At 44.5% G+C, this 18,501-nt stretch overlaps 1 protein-coding gene across 1 annotated transcript in view; it reads left to right on the top strand.

Annotated features, from left to right (window-relative positions):
* skap1 (src kinase associated phosphoprotein 1) overlaps window positions 1–18,501 on the top strand; it is a 46,388-nt gene that overhangs the window by 12,941 nt on the left and 14,946 nt on the right. The window contains exons 6-11 of the mRNA XM_080788488.1: window positions 9,823–9,903; window positions 10,137–10,220; window positions 10,308–10,432; window positions 11,142–11,205; window positions 13,709–13,975; window positions 18,136–18,192. Coding sequence (XP_080644614.1) covers window positions 9,823–9,903; window positions 10,137–10,220; window positions 10,308–10,432; window positions 11,142–11,205; window positions 13,709–13,975; window positions 18,136–18,192 — 678 coding nt within the window. The remainder of the gene's footprint in view (window positions 1–9,822; window positions 9,904–10,136; window positions 10,221–10,307; window positions 10,433–11,141; window positions 11,206–13,708; window positions 13,976–18,135; window positions 18,193–18,501) is intronic.

The raw sequence follows: 18,501 nt of genomic DNA, 5'->3' as shown, positions 1-18,501 counted from the left end.
AGAGCGGTCTGAATGATTGACCCAAGCTGTCGCAGCGGGGCCCAATCAATCACAAAGTTTCTTTGGACTTGGAGATAGCCATCTCTATACTGTATCCATCCATCACCATGCTCTGCCCGAAGATTCTTTTTCTCTTTTTTTTTGTTGCTCTGCACACGCATTGGCGTATGGATTTCGTGACATTTTGATAGCGGCGGCGGGGCTCGTTTGGCGAGGAAGCGTGGAATATGTTAATGACACCCCCCCCCCCTCTCCTCCCCGCTCTTCCTCGTTCTCCTTCACTCTCCCTCCCCTGCCTCCCTCTCTCTGCCTCTGTGCGTTTGCGGAGACACACACATTACGAGGCAGGAGCAGGCTCTGTGCATCGCTGCGACTGCTTGCCATCAGGGTTCAAAAGTTCACACTATTCCCCCAGGGCTACTGTGCTCCTGCAGATGCTGATAGTCTTTTCTCCCTCCCTCCCTCTCTCTCTCTCTCTCTCTCCCTCCCTCCCTCTCTCCCTCTCTCCCTCTCTCCCTCCCTCCCTCTTTCTCCCTCCCTCTCTCCCTCCCTCCCTCCCTCCGCGCTCTCTCTCCTTCTCCGCTGTTTACACTATTAATCTTGTACACTCTCTCTCACACACTCACTCACACTGCCCGGCAAAGAGAGGGCGGCTTGAAGGGGGGATTTGGACGTATTTAACCGAAGGGCATCCATCACTCTGCTCTGCGACGTCCCCCCCGTCCCCCCACACACACACACACACACACACACACACCACAGGCCGTGCCACATCGTCTACCCTGCATCCTCCTGGCGTAAGCCCTCTGATACGGACCCCAACCTCATTTCGCTTTTGTTTTATCATTTGCATTGCATATATAATTACATCCCTCTCTTTGCCTCTGGGGCGAGAGCCACGTGTTGAAACATATAGGGGTTGGGGGGGGGGGGGGGGGGGTGAGAGTAGGGGAGGCTCAGGCAAAGAGGGGGGAAACGTGCAGTAGTCCATCTGTAACGCAGCACACATAGGCTGCATGCAGAGTGCAGCGCTGGGCCAGGGTGGGTCCTAATCTCCCCCAGAGCTGTCAATGTCACAGACAAATAGCAAAACTATCAGATGCGGCGAGTTCACCCAGAGGTTAGCGTTCCCAGGTACCTCCTGCATTCACACACACACACCCACCCCCTTTCTCCCTCTCCCTCTCTCTCTGTCTCCCTCTCTCTTTCTCTCTCTGTCTCTCTCCTCTGTCTCTCCTCTCTCCTCTCTCTCTCTCTCTCACTCTCTCTCTCTCTCTCCCTCTCACTCTCTCCCTCTCTCTCTCTCTCTCTCTCCCTCTCTCTCTCCCCCTCTTGCCTTGCAAATGAGAATTTGATTTTGCTCTCCACTGGAATCCATTTCTGGAGATGAATGAAGTTTCGATGCCAGGCCCAGGTGGCCCCGCTGATTTCTTAGGGAAATAAATGGAGATGGGAGAGATGTGTTGGCCTGTACACAGACAGTGACAGGACGGCTCCCAATACCTCTGGGACGCCTGGGTTTAATTGTTGCTGTAATGTAGCACTTTAAGCTCATTAACATGCCCTTGTGGAGTTATTCGAGGATGTTGAGGATGCATCCTTCTTTTCGGTGGGATCCCCGTTCTGCTGTAAAAAAAACAGCACCCTGTGTTCGAGTGTGTGTGTGCGCGTGCGTGTGTGTGTGTGTGTGTGTGTGTGTGTGTGTGTGTGTGTGCGAGTGTGTGCCAAGTGGGACAGAGTGGCTGTGTGCCTGTGTACTGTTGAAAGGATTGCTTATCTACAATGGAAATTATTACCAATGATTTATGGTGACCTGTGTTGTAAGTTAGCTTATCTCAAGGAAATGGGAATCACTTTGTATGGAAAAGAGCTGTGTGTGGACGATGTCTGTGGAACACATTGTATGTGTGTGTGTGTGTGTGTGTGTGTGTGTGTGTGTGTGTGTGTGTGTGTGTGTGGACGGCAGCCTGTGTGCAGAACACAACCGTGCATGGATTGTAACTTTATGCTCATGGTGTGGAAGTGGAACAGTGGTTCCCAAACTTTTTAGCTCTAGACCCAAAAGACACATTTGGTGTCGCCCCCCGTTTATTTAAGGAATTATACATTTTAATTAAATTCTTTTCAAAAAAAATGCTTGAAATTGTTTTTAATTCATGGAGATTTTTGAAAATCCTTTGAGAAAACAATAATAGAAAACGAAGAGTATAGGAAATGAAAAATAAAGGGATGTTTGCTCGGGTTCGCGACGACCCACACATGGGAAACGGTGGTGGAGAAACCCATTGTGTCTGTAACTTTATGTTCAGATGTCTGTATAGAACACATTAGTGTCTGTAACTTTATGTTCATTGATGTGTAGATGTCTGTGTATAGAATACATTAGTGTCTGTAACGTTAAGCCTGATTTACTGTATGCATGACGTGTTGTCAAGTGTCAAAAATAGCTGATCTGTAAGCTCACAACACGGCGTTGATGCGACACACCGTGAGCTTATAGATCTGCTATACAACTTTGTACAACAGAACGACTCTTTATGTTTTATGTCCAGTGGTGTGGTGCTTCATCCTCTCCTTGAGTGAAAGTGCAAAATGCTCAAGAGAAAAATACATTTTAATAAGCATCATCATTGTCGCGCACATCAAGATTTATTGCACTCAATTTTAGAAGAATAAACAAATACAAATACAATTGTAAATTTGTTTGGTCAAGGTAATTTAGTAAACGTTTGATTTGTATTATTGATTGCTTTTTGCAGTAAGAGTAATTAATGACAAATATAATATACACAGTTATTTCAAAACTGCTACACGTATTACCGGTTACAGTAAATGTGAAATTAACGAAATACAAAAAAGCACTCTATGTAACTCTTATTGGTTTGCAATTTATTCAATTCAGTGATGAATTTATTTATTTTTTCATAGATCAGTAAATTATTGTATTAGTTATTAGTTTTGTACAATTCAGATAACCTCTTTGGTGTGCTGACAATAACTTGTTATTTTATAATATAGTGAAATGGCACACATCCAACTCCAATTTTTGTTTGTTTTTCGACATTCTTAATTACTGCTAATTAATGCAACATTTAAAAAAAAAAACTTTTAGTTGTTTATTATTATGAATGATCAATTTTCGTTGTAATTACAAAAGTTTGGCCTGAAAATGTGGACTAAATGTACACATTTGTTAAACCACTCTAACTGTAGGCTTTGTAATGCTGTAGAAATTATCACTGATTTATTATTATTACAAATATTATTCTATTTGATAAAATATATCACAACATTATTCTAGATTGGTGAGTGTTTGATAAAAAAAACCCCAATAGTCATATTTAGTGATTTATACATTTAATTATCAATAACAATAATTCCAAAGTCATTTAGTATATAATTGTAACACATTTGAGAAGAAATAAGTAAATAATGTCATTAGTTGATAGCTTTACGAACAATAATTATCAGTTGCTTTGAATTATAATTTACTTTTTCCTGCATGGAAGCATTTGTGAAAAATCTCTATTGTTGCACATCTTTATTTGTTTGTGACCAAGCCTGAGCCACCACAAAAACAAAAGACTTTGCGCTGCATGGTATCTGATTTTCCATAGCACCTGTTGCCACTGGGGCTATCAAGAGATTGATGTCAGTAAGTCCCTTTATTTTAGAGAAATAGAATCATATTGTTGTCTATTGGCACAATCCATAACAACGGACGTCTTTTCCAAATACCTGTGGTTTTATAAATAGGCAATACACACGAGCAATGATTTAGAATTGCAATAACAGGCTGGCGCTGAACGTATTTACTTACCATTATTGCTCAAATTATATTTAGGGTGTTTTAGTGGCTATGTTAAGAGCATCTAAACTTGCAGTAACTGTACGTTTCGAGGTTTAGTGTTGATTTTCTTCACAGTGAGCCCCCCCCCCCCCCCCCCCCCAAGGCCCTCTCGTTGACTGCTTGATATCACGTTTTTTTTTATCACTGGCCCGGCCGCACTCCTCCATTGTTGGTATTTATATTCCTACTTTTCCTTTCCCCCGTCCGTGTCAGTGAAGCAGCTGAAAACCGTCCCCTGCGATTAGAGGATCATTGTATCTGCAGTTAAGCATTTGAATAGTGGTAGTAAATCTACAAAAGGGAAATCCAGGGTCGCTGTAGACACTGCTTATGGCTGCCCAGGGGGAAACCGATGTCACACAGTAAATTTAGCCCCTTTAGTCTCTGTGCAGCGATCGGCCTAGATGATGTTGGAACGTATATATAGGAACTCAATTGCCAGGATGACTTGACATTATATTTTCGCGCAGCAGCAATGAAAACACAGCTTCAGTGTTGATTTCGTCGACTAAAACTAAGACGAAAAATGTTCGTCGACTATACCTTTTTCCACTGACGAAAACTAAATGGCAACTAAATGAAAATTACGCTATGATGACTAAAACTATAAGACTAAATATACTGACAATTTCGTCAACAAATAAAAACGACTAAAATGTTAGGAAGGCACATAAGTCATTTTACACTTGGTTGCATGCTGAAAATAGTCGATCGCGACGCGTTGTGAGCTTGTAGATCGGCTATTTCAGCAAGTGTAAAAACAGCCATTACGGCAGCATCAAGGCCCGCCAAAATACATTTTAGTCGACTAAATCAACTGTCGACTAAAATCTTGTGATATTTAGTCGACTAAAACACTAAAACATTCCAGGTGACTAAAACTTGACTAAATGAAAACTATTGAAGAGACCTGACTAAAACTAAAATCTAAATTTGCTGCCAAAAACAACACTGGTATATATATAGCAGCAATGAAAACATTGCTTGCCCTCCTCCCTGCATGCCCCTCTGACCAACACTGGGAACCATCCTGGGAACACGACACAACTGTGCAAAATACAACTACATTTCTTTGACGAATTAATTGGCGTCAACGTTGCCATCGTCACAAAGTATTCCAAAGGCTGCGCATGCCTCTGAGAGAATTCTTCATATTTGTCTGTTTATATAAGTTAAATTGTCCCCTCTGCGAGGCACTCAGCCTTGTTTTGAAACCTCATCGACATCCCCCCCCCCCCCCCCAAAAAAGAAGAAGGGGAAAAAAAAAGATTCCATAACCCATTAAATGTTAATGGATGCCACACACGCATCATGCATGCTGCCATAATGTGCTGTATGCCTTTCTTTCTTTTCTTTTTTCTTTTTTTTTTACTCAAACACATGCATTACAGAGCTTCTATACGCAGTTTATGTATCGATGACTGAAGTCCTAATCAAATCAGGGGGGATGGAGTGGAGGGGCAGGGAAGACATTTAGTCCTTAACCTCAGTGGCTCTCGGTCTCTCTCCTCCCTCCTCTGATGGCTGGGCTCGCTGGAGGGACACACAGCCAAAAGGCCCTCCTGCTGTAATGAGGAAAAATGTATCAATTTAGCCTCGGCCCTGCGTGCAGATTGAGCGCTGGGTGGGTGAAGGTGCACTGAGTGGGTCCTTTTTCCTAATCAAGGACAGTATCTGGAGAGGACTGCGGTGCCGCTCGCCTCTCCTCTGTCTCCAGAATCAGCAGCATTCCTTCCCCGTATCCCCCCCCCCTCCCACTCTCCCCCAGGGCCGGGGGGAGCCTCTCTGCCTTCTGTTTCACCTCATCAGCAGAGTTCAGGCGGAGGTCAGGTCCTGCCCCCCTGATGCTGCATTCAATGCAATATACCTCCTCGCATCGAGAGGCATATCGCCGAAGCCGCCGCCTCCTCCTCCTCCTCCTCCTCCTCCTCCTCCTCCTCCGCCCTGTGTTCCAAGGACTTAAACAGTAGAGAGAGAAAGCGCAGGTCACTGGTCCTGTCGTCCCACTCCTCACCTGAGCTGTGAGGGGATGCTTTTGATCCGTTCCACATGGGCCAGACCGATGTTAACCCATTCAGACCTGAGGACGAAATTTAAAAAATGTCTTCTAAATCAGGACATTTTTCTGAAAAACCTCATGTTTCTATATCAGTGGTTCTCGATATTTCATGTCAAAGACCCCAAAAATTATCTGTATTTGGTCGCCGACCCCCATCTGGAAATATGTTGTTCCAGGGACCCCCCAGAAGCAAAGATTTGAGTTAAAAACGTTCACTCTGAAAGAGTATATATTCAAAGATTTACGCCACATTTTCACGATTTTTCAAAAATAGCAGATCTACAAGCTCGTAGCGCGACACTCGGTGCCGCCCTATGAGCTTGTAGATCTGCTATTTTTCAATAGCTAAAGCACAACATAATGCTAACACCAAAAGGGGGTTCCAGTGCACATTAGAGAGAATAAATGCACTCAACCTCTTTCAATTGTTATAGGCAAATGACTTATTTCAATAACAGTATGTCATTTTCCATGGGAGCTCTTAATTGAACTGGCAAAAAAAGTCTGCCTCCATTTATTTCAGCTCTGGTTCAAGCCCTCTGCTTTCCGGCTGGATCCCGCCAGCCAGCGCAAGTGTCCACTCCTGCATGCCTCGTCTCCGTAAAGCAGAAACACTACCATGGCGACCGGACCGCAAACCCGCTGTCCTTTAATCTGTTGTTGTTGCCATGGCGTCTCCTTCTGCAGCATCATCATCAACCTCACTTTTTGAGCCATTTAGTGTGTTCCTATATAGCATCTTCGTTGCATTATGACCACAGTCAGATATAATGTAGCACATTAGTCCTCCCACCCAACCATTTCCCTTCATTTTGATTCACTCTCTGCCCCGGCCTCTGATTGACTTTCAGCCTAACTAAAGTGGATTTTAATGAGAGAATACATTAACTCCCTCTGGTCATGCTAACATAAATCAGCCCTTTTCTTGCTGGATCAACTGCTGAGCTCATAACACCATGCTGAGAGAGTGTGAATAACCAAATGAGAGATGGCAGCCGTCGCCAACCGCTGCCAGCTCTCAGATGCATTGTTGTGTTTTGCGTCCCCCGAGTCTAAAACAAGTTCAGCAAGGCAACAAACATGGCACAGTAAAGTGCCGCACAGGTCGGGCTTGCTGACATGGGGAAATATGTTGCTCCTTCAGAATCAGTTAAACTGTCAATTTCTTATTGATTATTTTCTCCATTTCTGAAATAGGGGTTGTTCAAATCTTTTGTTCTTCAGTGCCATTGTGTACGGTTACAATCATGCCCCTAGCAGGTTCTCTGCACCTTGATTGACTAAACATTGCTGCGTGAGTGTAACATTACATTCCGTCTATCCGTTTGTAATTGCACTTGGCTAAAAGCTAAATAGATTATGCGGGAATATCAATAAATTGCCATCAAATTAATGTCAATATACCCAAGCTGTTGGATGGCAGTAATTAAAACACAAAAAGGATGAAAATGAAGTCATCGCATTGCCCTGAATAATTGATAATGCAATTTATGATTTGTATGAAAGAGTGCCGTGTGTCTGTGATTCTGATGAGGACCTAATCAGATGCATTAATGTGTCTCTCTCTCTGTGTGTGTGCCTGCATCTCACGCAGGAAATCATTTAAACACAATTCAAGCACTGTTTGATGCTTGTTGGGTTTTTAACACCCTACATTATACATGTTTCACAAATAATATTACTTCTGAATATCCACTTAAAATGACTTTGGTCCCAAAGTGGTGTTAGCGTGTAATTTGATTAAAGCAGGCATTGCTCACTCTGGAGTCTGGACCAATCGGAATGTGTTTTTGCATGGTGGTGGGCGGGATCAATAGCGACTTGTGTGAGAATTAACCGATCGTGCACAGCTTTTAGGTTTGTACTGCTGCCCCGTGGAAGGGTTGCCAAGTATACGCACATCCCCCACTAGCATAAAGCCTCATTTATACGATGTGAGCTTGTAGATCGACTATTTTCGGCGTGCAGCTAAGTATAAAGCAGACTCTCCATTATGCCGGTGAAATCAGGTCAAATGTGAAATCCCCATTTTCCTCCAACCCAAGGTTTCATATTTATTTTATTTCAGAATTAAATGGAGAGAGAGAGAGAGAGCTAATCGGGTGGAGCCATGTCCTCCATGAGTGCTAAGGTGATGCAAAGGCACAAATGTGTAATGTTTATTGACCCAAGCAGATCAGAGTGATCCCATGTTGATTTTGCAACTCCTCAACTATTAACCGGTCTCGACCTCTGAGATAAATGAAGAGCGAGAGAGGCAGACGGATGGGGGGGGATTAGATGAGCGCCCCGCAACAGGGAAGCAGGCCCAGGAAAAATGAACGGACTGCCGGCGGATGGATGAGGTGGGGGAGCCTAATGACCGCCGTTTGTTATGATGTACCGAATCAGGCTCTCCTTTGACAAAACAGTCCTCAGCACCTCCGTATTTATAGTGTCACCGCCAGTCAGTCCATCCACAAAGGCGAGGCCGGTGATATGTGAGTGCGTTGGAATCGGCGAGGTGTCCGGGGCTGTGCTCTTCAATGACCCGCTCATCCGTCAGGCCCCCAGCGAGCTGAAAGCACCGCGGGGTTACCGGATCACACACTGGATAGGTGTTGACCCCCCGTGCATTCATCTCTGGAATGCTGTTCCAGCCAAAACAAGGAAGTAGCTGTCATAAGTTTCATTTCTGTCCGCCACATGAGGCATTTCTTTTTTTTCTCCTTTTCTTTTCAGAGGAGCATTTCACGGGTCCTATCCATAGGAAATGCCCTTGGCGCAAAACAAGGCGCTTGACACTGTAACGTCACAACAAGTTCAGTGGGCGTTCGACCCAGCTGCGCTTTCACCTTGCTCATTCTTGCTATTCTGCTATGGCTATTTGTCTAACACTGGGGGGATTCCCCGTGTTTAAAAAAGAGCACCCGGTTACGGTATGACATGTTTGGTTTACCCAGCAGTTAAGCGGTGCCGTCTGGAAGGGGCGATGGATTCCAGGCCCTCTGCCTTGTCATCAGTGCCCTGGGTGAGGTGTCACACTGACCAGTGTAAATGGACTTTAAATGGTCCATGTACTCCAGACTAAAAAGGCGGCACCTGCTCCCTCGCTGCCTTTTCTCCATTTAAGGCTAATGCCTGATGACTAATGAACGCGGAGGAAGTTGAGCTTTGTTTTCGACACACGCCAAAGCCAGGTACTCCTTATGAGGCGAAGGGCGGCAGATGGCCCTTGAAGCTGACCCTGGGTCAGTTTTGCTATTTCCCCACTAATGGCCCACGGTTAGGAAGTGAGATCTCCAGTTATCCTTCATGAAGAGGGCGCTAGCCAGAGATCTTGTGTCGAAGAGGAGAGGAGTGAAATATTTAGTGCGGCGTACTGCTGTGCTGGTCTCCCGATGGACATTTCAATTCGTTGCGATTGTAGTGCGCGTGCCGATAAATGTGCATCTCTGTCTGCAGATGCAGGCTTGTTGAAAATTCCCACGGGCAAATCATTCCCATTAAAGTGCACTGTGAGCAGATGTATGGACTGCAGTGCTCAGCACAGCACTGTAAATGTATTGATCCCACTTTCCTAAAGCCTTGGGGGGGGGGGGGGGGGGTGTATTTGATCCAATTCTTAGGAGGCTGCATGTTTATGGTGTGTGTATCCATTGTAAGATCCAGTGTTAATCTAACTCTGAGGGTGCAAAAATCGACCCATTCCTCAGAGTTAAATTAACAAATTTCACTGTGCACGTGTGTGTGTGTGTGTGTGTGTGTGTGTGTGCGCGCGTGTGTGTGTGTGTGTGTGTGTGTGTGTGTGTGTGTGTGTGTGGGTGTTGCAATGGGGCCTTAATTCAAGAATTAAGAACACATTATGTAGCATTCAATAAAGAGTTCATTGTGAACACAGGCAGTCAACAATGTCCATTGTGTCTGTCCACAGTCTTCGGGGAAGTTGCCGCGGTAGCAGCCCAGGACCTCAACAACATCTTGAAGCAAGGCTACTTGGAGAAGAAACGACGAGGTACAGTCAGTGGTACACATGAATACCGCAGTCAGATAGTGAAGTTTATGTAGTTTAAATTGAAGAGTATAGTTTGCACTACCTGTTGAACCCCACAACACAGTAAGTATACTAAAATTAAGCTTGAAAAATTAAATAATAATACAATGTACAACATTTAAAATATGCATTTTGTTTGTGCGTTCATGCTAATGCTAACAGTGCAAGTGTCCCATTGCAATTCTCTCATCCAGACCACAGCTTCTTTAGCATGGAGTGGCAAAAGAGGTGGTGTGTCCTCAACAACACTATCTTCTACTACTTTGGGAGTGAAAAAGGTTGGCCTCAAATACTTATAGAAACATTTGAAACCTTTAAAACTGAAACATAAAGTAATGTCCTTCCTATTCACCGGTTTTGTTCAGACAGGCAGCAGAAGGGCTCTTTCTATATCAATGGCTACAGTGTTGAACTGGTAACCAACCTACGGAAAGACTCCAAAAAGAATGCCTGTTTTGAGTTGAGTGCACCTGGTCGGCGTACCTTCCAGGTGGGTAGAATTACAACCTTAATATCATTTGCTTTTCTTCATATACACCGTATATAATATATTCCCTGAATTAGATAGCCACTCTGTGGTTCAATAACAATCGATTGAGTTTCAGGCTGCTATATATTTAAAGATCAAAGAATAAAAAAAGCAAAAACTCTGTCTTCGCTATCTCAATAAAGAAAGGGTTTAATCACACAATGTTTCGACCAAGACCTACTTCAGGCATCTGCTGACAAATGATACCAACAACATTATATACACGAGAAAGGTACACAGAAAGTTATTTGACCTTGGTCACAAATTAATACATCTACAGAAAATGTAGATGTACATTTTTCCTCAGTTTTCCTTTATCGGTATAACAAAAATTTAAGTACATTGATCACATTATTAAAAAGGTCAATCACATCAATAAAACCCATAAAAAGGTAACAATTTAAATATACTATATTAGATAAATTGTGACATTATGACTCAATCTATGACTTAATCCAGATTTATGAAATAAAAAACCTTTGCCTGAAATCTGATGGCTTTTAGATGGGAAACGATTCCTCATTTTCTTTCTTCTAGTTCCGAGTTCCCCATGAAGAACTTAAGGGTTTGCGACACAAAGAGTTAAGATTGAGATCTTTTTGTTCCCATGCAAACCAAGCCTGAGATGTCATATGATAATCGTGGTATTATTGTCACTTTGTCCCACCAGTTCACTGCCAGCAGTCCTCGGGAGGCCAGAGAATGGGTGGACCAGATCAATTTTGTCCTGAAAGGTAAGCTTGCATGTCCTAGTTTTTATAAGACGCATGAGCCGTTCAGAAAATGAAGTTACAGGAAGACAATGTTGTTCTCATAGTTCCCCAGCCTCATTTTTCCACAGTTGTCAAGCCAAGTTTGCTTGTATATGCATTGAGGGGGCAGTAAAGGTCAGGAAATGACAGACTGAATTTTTTTTCATCTGCGAATCGAGCAAAAAAAATTATAAATAAAAAAAAGGTTCAAAAACACTTTATCCATCATCAGGCGGCTCAGCCAATCACACACAGTTCTCGAACCTCCTCATTCTACACGTCACGGAAGCGACCGCGTCGTGACGAACCTCAGACTCCTATCCTCCGCCCGCCTCCACATCCCCCCCTCCCCCCCCCCACCCCGCCACCCTACCGAATTCCAGCTTTACGGGAAATTGATTGGTAGACGTTCTGGTTATCCTCCAGCGACATCGATTTCTGCCCCGGCCGATGGTGTACGTTGAGGGGACCTGATACCCTGTGTTGCAGTGGGCCAGTCGCCTGCAATCAGACTGGCCCTCCATCTTGAGCGAGCAGTCGCAACGGCGGCTGCTCTAAAACGGGCTCGGACCAGCCCACTGACTTGCGGGAAGTAACGGACACCCCCGCGCCATTTGTCTCAGCTGTACCCGACGCAGGCCCACGTTCTCCACCACCAAAGGAAAACGCAGCCCCGAAGCGTTCACGTTATAAAGCTGCAATCTGGAACTCATTTGAATGAATACGAGGTTATTTGAACCAATCTGTACAGTGTGTTAGTGCAATATGAACAGCGTATATCTGCAGGGGTTCAATGTGGTCTCCTTTCTCTTTTCAGACCCGGAACGCATGTGCGTCTCTTTAGCTTTAAACCACTTTAGCTGTTGAGAAATAGCAGCTACAAGCTCGTAGCGCGGCTCGTAGATCTGCTATTGTTGAAAAATCATGCAAATCATTTTAACTCGTATCTATGCTTCTGTCGCGTCCCTGGAACAACATAGATCTTTCAGAACGTCGTCAGGATTTAGAAGACATCTGGTCTCAGTAGGTATAACGGGTGACAAGTAGCCATGCCTGAAGAAGATCATACTGTTAGTGAGAAATCTACTTATCTACTGTACTCTACCGTGCCTTGCCCTCGTGGAGATTGCCCGAGGAGGAGCAATACAAAGCTGGTCTCTCATAAGGGAGACCCGAGTTAGAATCCCGGTAGGACATAAAAGTTACAGATTGCAGCATTAGGTCATCATTATGTGACTACTTTTGCACCTGAATCCACACTCCGCTGACGGTTAACCTCCTTTTCCGTGTATAGCATGATTTCTAATCTCTTGTGACATTCTGTCTCAATATAGGCAATACTTATTGTATTGCCCAGTGCACAGTATAAATCGGCTATTCTCGCCATATGATACCATTGTATGACAGAGTTAGTGTAAAATAGGGCATAAGTGGTAAATTAATGACAATCACAAGAGAAACATGACAGATCGAAGCATAAGAGGACATGATGTGTGACACTAGGTCTAGAGAGCTGGATCTGAACCCTCACTAGCCGTAAGTAATACATGACATAATTGCGATTAACGATATTATGCCGATTATCGAAATATGCTTAAAACATCGAATGCCACTTTGGGCATCCCAATTCTGGGGGGGAACGTTCAAAAATAGCCGATCTACAAGCTCACAACACGCAACGCTTTGTGACCTTGTAGATCTGCTAATCGAATCGATTTGTGTGGAGTGAATTAAGAGTGTACCAACCGCTCCTACACGTCCGTTTGAACAAGCATAACGGGTGCTACTGAATTTGCAGCTGAACTAAAGCCAATTCATCCCAGTGTATATGAGGGACAATTTTCACCACCCAAACCCTTTGGACGTGTCTCTCTTTCATTCATGTGTTTGTTCTTTTAATGCCGAGCCGTGTCTTCCATCTCTAGTGTGCAGTGGTGGAAAGTAACTAAGTACATTTACTCAACTATACTGTACAATTCTGAGGTATTTGTAGCCTACTTAAGGTAATACTTTTACTTGTACTGTACACTACATCTCGGATTCAAATATTGAATACGCCACTACAATTATTTGACAACTTTAGTTACTTTTTACTTTGTAGATTTGGATTATTATTTAAAAAAAACATACATTAACCACTTCTAGATCGGCTATTTTCAAAAGATTTGTATACATTTGAAAACTTTTCCATTCTGCATAATGAATATACTGTTACTTTTGCAATTTGAGTAAATGTTTATACCAATATAGTACTTTTACTCAAGTAAGTTTTGATTACCTGACTTTTACTTTAACTATAATCTGTCACAAGTAAAAGTCCGGTACTATAATATAGTTCTACATTGCAGTATTGAAACTTTTACTTTTGAGTATTTCTCTCCACCACTGGTTCTTTCAACGCGGAGCCGTGTCTCCCATCTCTGGCGTGTGTAACTCCGCTGATCACACTGATCGCTCTCCCTCCGTGTCTCTCCTCGGAACACAGATCTCAGCTCCAGCTTCATCCCTTACGACGACGAGGACGAGGAGGAAGAGGAGGAGGAGGGGGCGGAGGAGCGGGGGGAGGAGGAAGAGGAGACCTACGATGACATTGAGGAGTTCACCAGCCCTCCTCCCCGTCAGCAGCCTCGGCCCGGCCTTGGACACCTCCCGGCCCCGGGACCCCGCCGAGGACCGGAGGAGGAGGAGGAGGAGGAGGAGAGGGGGATGGGTGATGAAGAGGACGAGGACGACATCTATGAGGTCCTGCCAGGTATAATATAATGAGGACATGGTTGCCTCGTTTACTATGAGTCCCCAGTTCATTTCGTGAGAGTATAGCAATGGATCAGGATTCTCCATTTACTGTACAGAGACACACAGACACGTACTTGATTATGCACACATTGAAAAGATGATTACATGAGCAAATGCGCGCGCACGCATGTACGCGCACGCACACACACACACACACACACACACACACACGCACGCACACACGCACACGCACACACTCCTATGCCCTCAGGAATTCCAGTAACACCCAGTAGATGGCTGTGATAACCTTCCGTGGCTGTGCTGTTCCTGTTGCCAGGTGCGTGCCTCCCCATCACTGCAACTCCCTCAGTGATCTCTCATTATAAATCATGCAACACTAATAAGCATGTCAAGGGGCTGAGGACGGCGTTTCCAGCACCGCAGAAAGGCTCAGAGGGGAAGTTTCGGCGTGCGAAGACTAGAGAGATCCGCCCGCCTCGCTCCCCTAGTTTCCTAACCTCCATCATTACTGTAGACAGAGGCATCTGTCTGGAAAGAGTTATGTTGTTGAAATCAGCAAAGATCCCAGTCGTTTCTGAGCGCGCGCTGATGGAACGTTCAATTAGCTAATGTTGCCAGGCAACAAATACAATTCCAGCCAGTAAGCAGAGTTTTACTATTGCCTAGCAACAACATAGTAGTTCCAGGAAGTGAAAATCTAATCTCTGGAGGTAAGAAATTTGGTCCAGATCCTATTCCTGCTTGCAACGGTTTCACCGATGCTGGAGTCTTGAGGAAGGATAATCGCAAAAACATACAGAGAGAATAGTCTTTATCCAAATCCGCCCCAACCCCCTATGGAAAGCGAGTACAGTTCCACGTGTCAGGTGGCTACAGGGCCCGAGGAAGGACAAAAGGGGCGATCCGATCCTTTCACAGCCATCGTCCATCACCCTTTCTATTAAAAAAGATACATCAAGATTCGGTTTCGTCCAGTGGATGCATTACCTTTGCCGAAATCGTTGGCGAGAGGGAGATCAGTCTTGGGACTGTCACGCCGGCGTACAAAGCCATCTGGGAAGGGGTACAGACCCTGACCACAGATGGCATATCAAATGACAGGCTCTTTCGTTCACTTTCTCACCCCCTTCACTTATCAATCACTCTGCCTCGTTCTATGGTCACTTACCACTTCTCTACAGGACAGTGAGTGAACACTGCTTGATGGTCAGGCTTTTTTTTTACAGTTGCTTTCAGGATGGAAGAGAAGAAATGGCAGGAAATTAGAAATGTACCACGTGAATGATAGTGACCCTAGTGGTGGGAACAGTCTGTGGAAAAATAGCAGTCCTGCAAACTCACAAACGTGCTGCGTTGTAGCTTAAGTTGTAGATATTTCAAAGTAGGGGGGGGCTATAGTATAGATCCCTGAGGGTCATTTACATAGATAGGGTTGATCAAGGGAGGTGTGACCAAAGTAAAAAAAGATACTGTACTGTAGTACAGTACATGCAAAACATCATATCGTTACTGTATGCGATTCAGAAATACATATAGCATAGCATAGCTTATGGTCATTTGTGCATTTTGTCTTCGTTCGTAACATGGCAAATTTGTACTGGTCTCTTTGTCAAATATTATGTTGCGTACGCGCTACCAAGATGGTGGTTTTCCAGGCGCTGCGCTGCGTCCATGTTGCTGAAGAGGCTGCCTCGTAGAGAGAGAATACAGAAGGGCGCTTGTAGTGACACTGGTTCTGCTGACTGATTTTATAGAGTGGAAAATTAAATCACACTGATATAGAAACCGGTGGCCCATACCAGTGGCCTCTCCTCTGAAGGATGCACTTCTCTACAGCACTTGAACACTGCTAAAACAAACACGATTACTGTATCTTTATACTGTATATGCACCATATCATTTTTTTCTTAACCCGGAACTTGAAACCTGAATGGCAACGTACAACAAAAGTCATGTTTATGAATAATGAATGGATTTATAATTCTCTTCCTCGCATTTTAAATGTCTCTGAATAATTGTGTTCGATACACGCTTGGTGGTGTGTGTGTGTGTGCGTGTGCGTGTGCGTGTGCGTGTGCGTGTGTGTGTGTGTGTGTGTGTGTGTGTGTGTGCGTGTGCGCATGCGTGTGTGCACGTGCGTGCGCATGCGGGAGAGAGATGGAGAGAGAGAGAAGAGAGAGGCTTGCAAGCATACACATCCAGATTAGTGTCCACGTGTAAAATATGTGCATGTGTGCACAGCGCACATTTCATGTCCTTGTGTGTGGAAGTGAATGTGAGTGTGCCCCGGCCGTTCATGTGTGCTTCCGGGCTGCGTGGTTCCTGGAAGCAGAGAGGCAGGTTGCTGTGGAGTGGAGGGTGGATAGGATAGGATAGGATAGGATAGGGTTGCTGGGCTGGTGCTGGTGTGGCTCTCAGGCTGACAGTGTGTAAAGGATGGTCGTGGCGGGAGATGAGAGAGAGAGAGAGAGAGAGAGAGAGAGAGAGCAGGGATATCACGGTGTCACCTCGCCGACCGCCAGGTACCACGCCCACACAATCAATGACATCTACGTCCTCCACCAGCCCTAAAAACCCCTAAGAACACTTATAAGTGGTCACCAACATGTCCGTACACACGGACACATTTTAGATTTTCTTTTTTACACACCATTATAATGTTCTTATTTTATGACCCAGCAATTACTGGATGTCAGTCTCCAGGTCTTCTTCAGAATAAGCGTGACAATTATTTATTAGGACACTATGGCACATTAGGACATGGTGGTTCTCAAATGTTTCATTTGCAAACTCTGAGAGTGTTCAAATGGAACCAAATGGACCCGGAAGTAGTCCATTTGGTTCCATTCCTCAGAGTTACACCTGGTATGGTCATTCAGGGCCATCTATTTATGTGTTTCTGGTAATATTATTGTCCATTCATTTCGTATGTCCGTGGCAAAAAGACGAAATATTGACCAAAATGTCCACCACAAGCCAACATGGTGGTGACTTATAAGTAAATGTATCAATTACTGCAATGTCTACCTCCAGCAGGCCTAAACACTGCAGGGAGCACTCTCTCTCAGCCTTGGACCTTCACTGCACAAATGAAATGATCTTTGTCATACTCAAAACTGTAAACACTACTTTGGGACATTCCCTTTACAAAATGTAAGTCTGTCACCTCATAATCTCTCAAGAACAGACTCAGTGCTGCGCTACTGAATCTGTCAGCAGGTCCATTCAGAACATGTATATACATTGTTGTTAGTGGGAATGAAAACACGAGCACACCACAGGAAGTGGAGGGCTGAGGGCGGGCCAAACGGGCCAACATCCTGTTATACACATTCTATTGAGGCCTGCCCATAGAGTATTAAAAGGATAGAGACTGAACCGGAGCAGCAGCCCCGCACCCCCGCTATTCATTTCAGTGGAAGTTGCTCAGTGGTGTTTTGAATCACCCGGAAGAACGGTCTACTTCCGCGTGTCCAAAATGCGGAAGTGCAAACGGGCGCTCAATGTTAAACCCCAGCTGCACGGTTTCCTAGTCCTAGTTTCTTAGTCATAACTCTACGGGTCCGCCTGCAGTCCTACCTCTTACCACTAGGGCCCAGTGCTTCAACGTTGGAGAGCTGCACGGGGGGCTTGGGCCTTCCCCCAGAGGCAAATGAAACAAACAGCAGAGGGTGCTGTTTTTCCTTTTTTTTTTGCAGATGGGTCCCCAGAATGGTCACCTCATGGTTCAGAATCAGAACCGAACTGAACCAACTCTCTTCTGACCGTCACTCTTGACTTTGGTGTGTGTGTGTGTGTGTGTGCGTGCGTGCCTTCGTGCGTGCGTGCGTTTATTACTATTTGTGAAATACACAATGTGAGGACAATTTTCTTGCAAGAGAATGCTTTTTAGGTATTATTGAGGTTGGGGTTATAGGATTATGATTGATTAGGCATTTAGCCGTTTCGTTTATGTGGGTTAAAGTTGGAGTACCTGGTTTCTATATTTAGTTGTGAGACGGTGTCGTCGCTGATCTACAACATTGCAACACCGGCGTATAACTCAGGCTTTAGGCCGGAGTTAAGCTCCATAAGCTTGTCAAATTGCCGTACAAAATGTTGAAGTCCTCACAAGTATAGGCTACTGTATAGTAATGTTTATTTGTTTGTCTTCAGAGGATGACGACTTTCCAGATGTGGGGGAGGAGAGCCGCGAGAAGAGCTCCAAATCAGGTCAGAGGGTCACTCCGCAATTCTACAGTCACTATCATTGTTCTTCCTCAGCAACTGTTTTCCTCCCAACAAGTGCACTAAATTAAATGGAAAAACGTTCCAATTCTTAAGCTACCGTGTAAGTGGGTATACGTGTGTGTGTGTGTGTGTGTGTGTGTGTGTGTGCGTGTGTGGTGGGTTTGGAGGGGGGGCGACGACGACGGACCCTTTATTCTTTTGTTCTCTACATTTTGTTTTTAAGTAGGCTATTAATATTACTTTTCAGTAATTTCATGAAGATATAAAATAAAAATCTAAGAAATTCCATGA

Source organism: Protomyctophum bolini, assembly GCF_963924005.1.
Source record: "Protomyctophum bolini genome assembly, chromosome: 18".
Classification (NCBI taxonomy): Eukaryota; Metazoa; Chordata; class Actinopteri; order Myctophiformes; family Myctophidae; genus Protomyctophum; species Protomyctophum bolini.
Note: the sequence above shows the minus strand (reverse complement) of the source record. Positions and strands in the feature narration are given on the sequence as shown.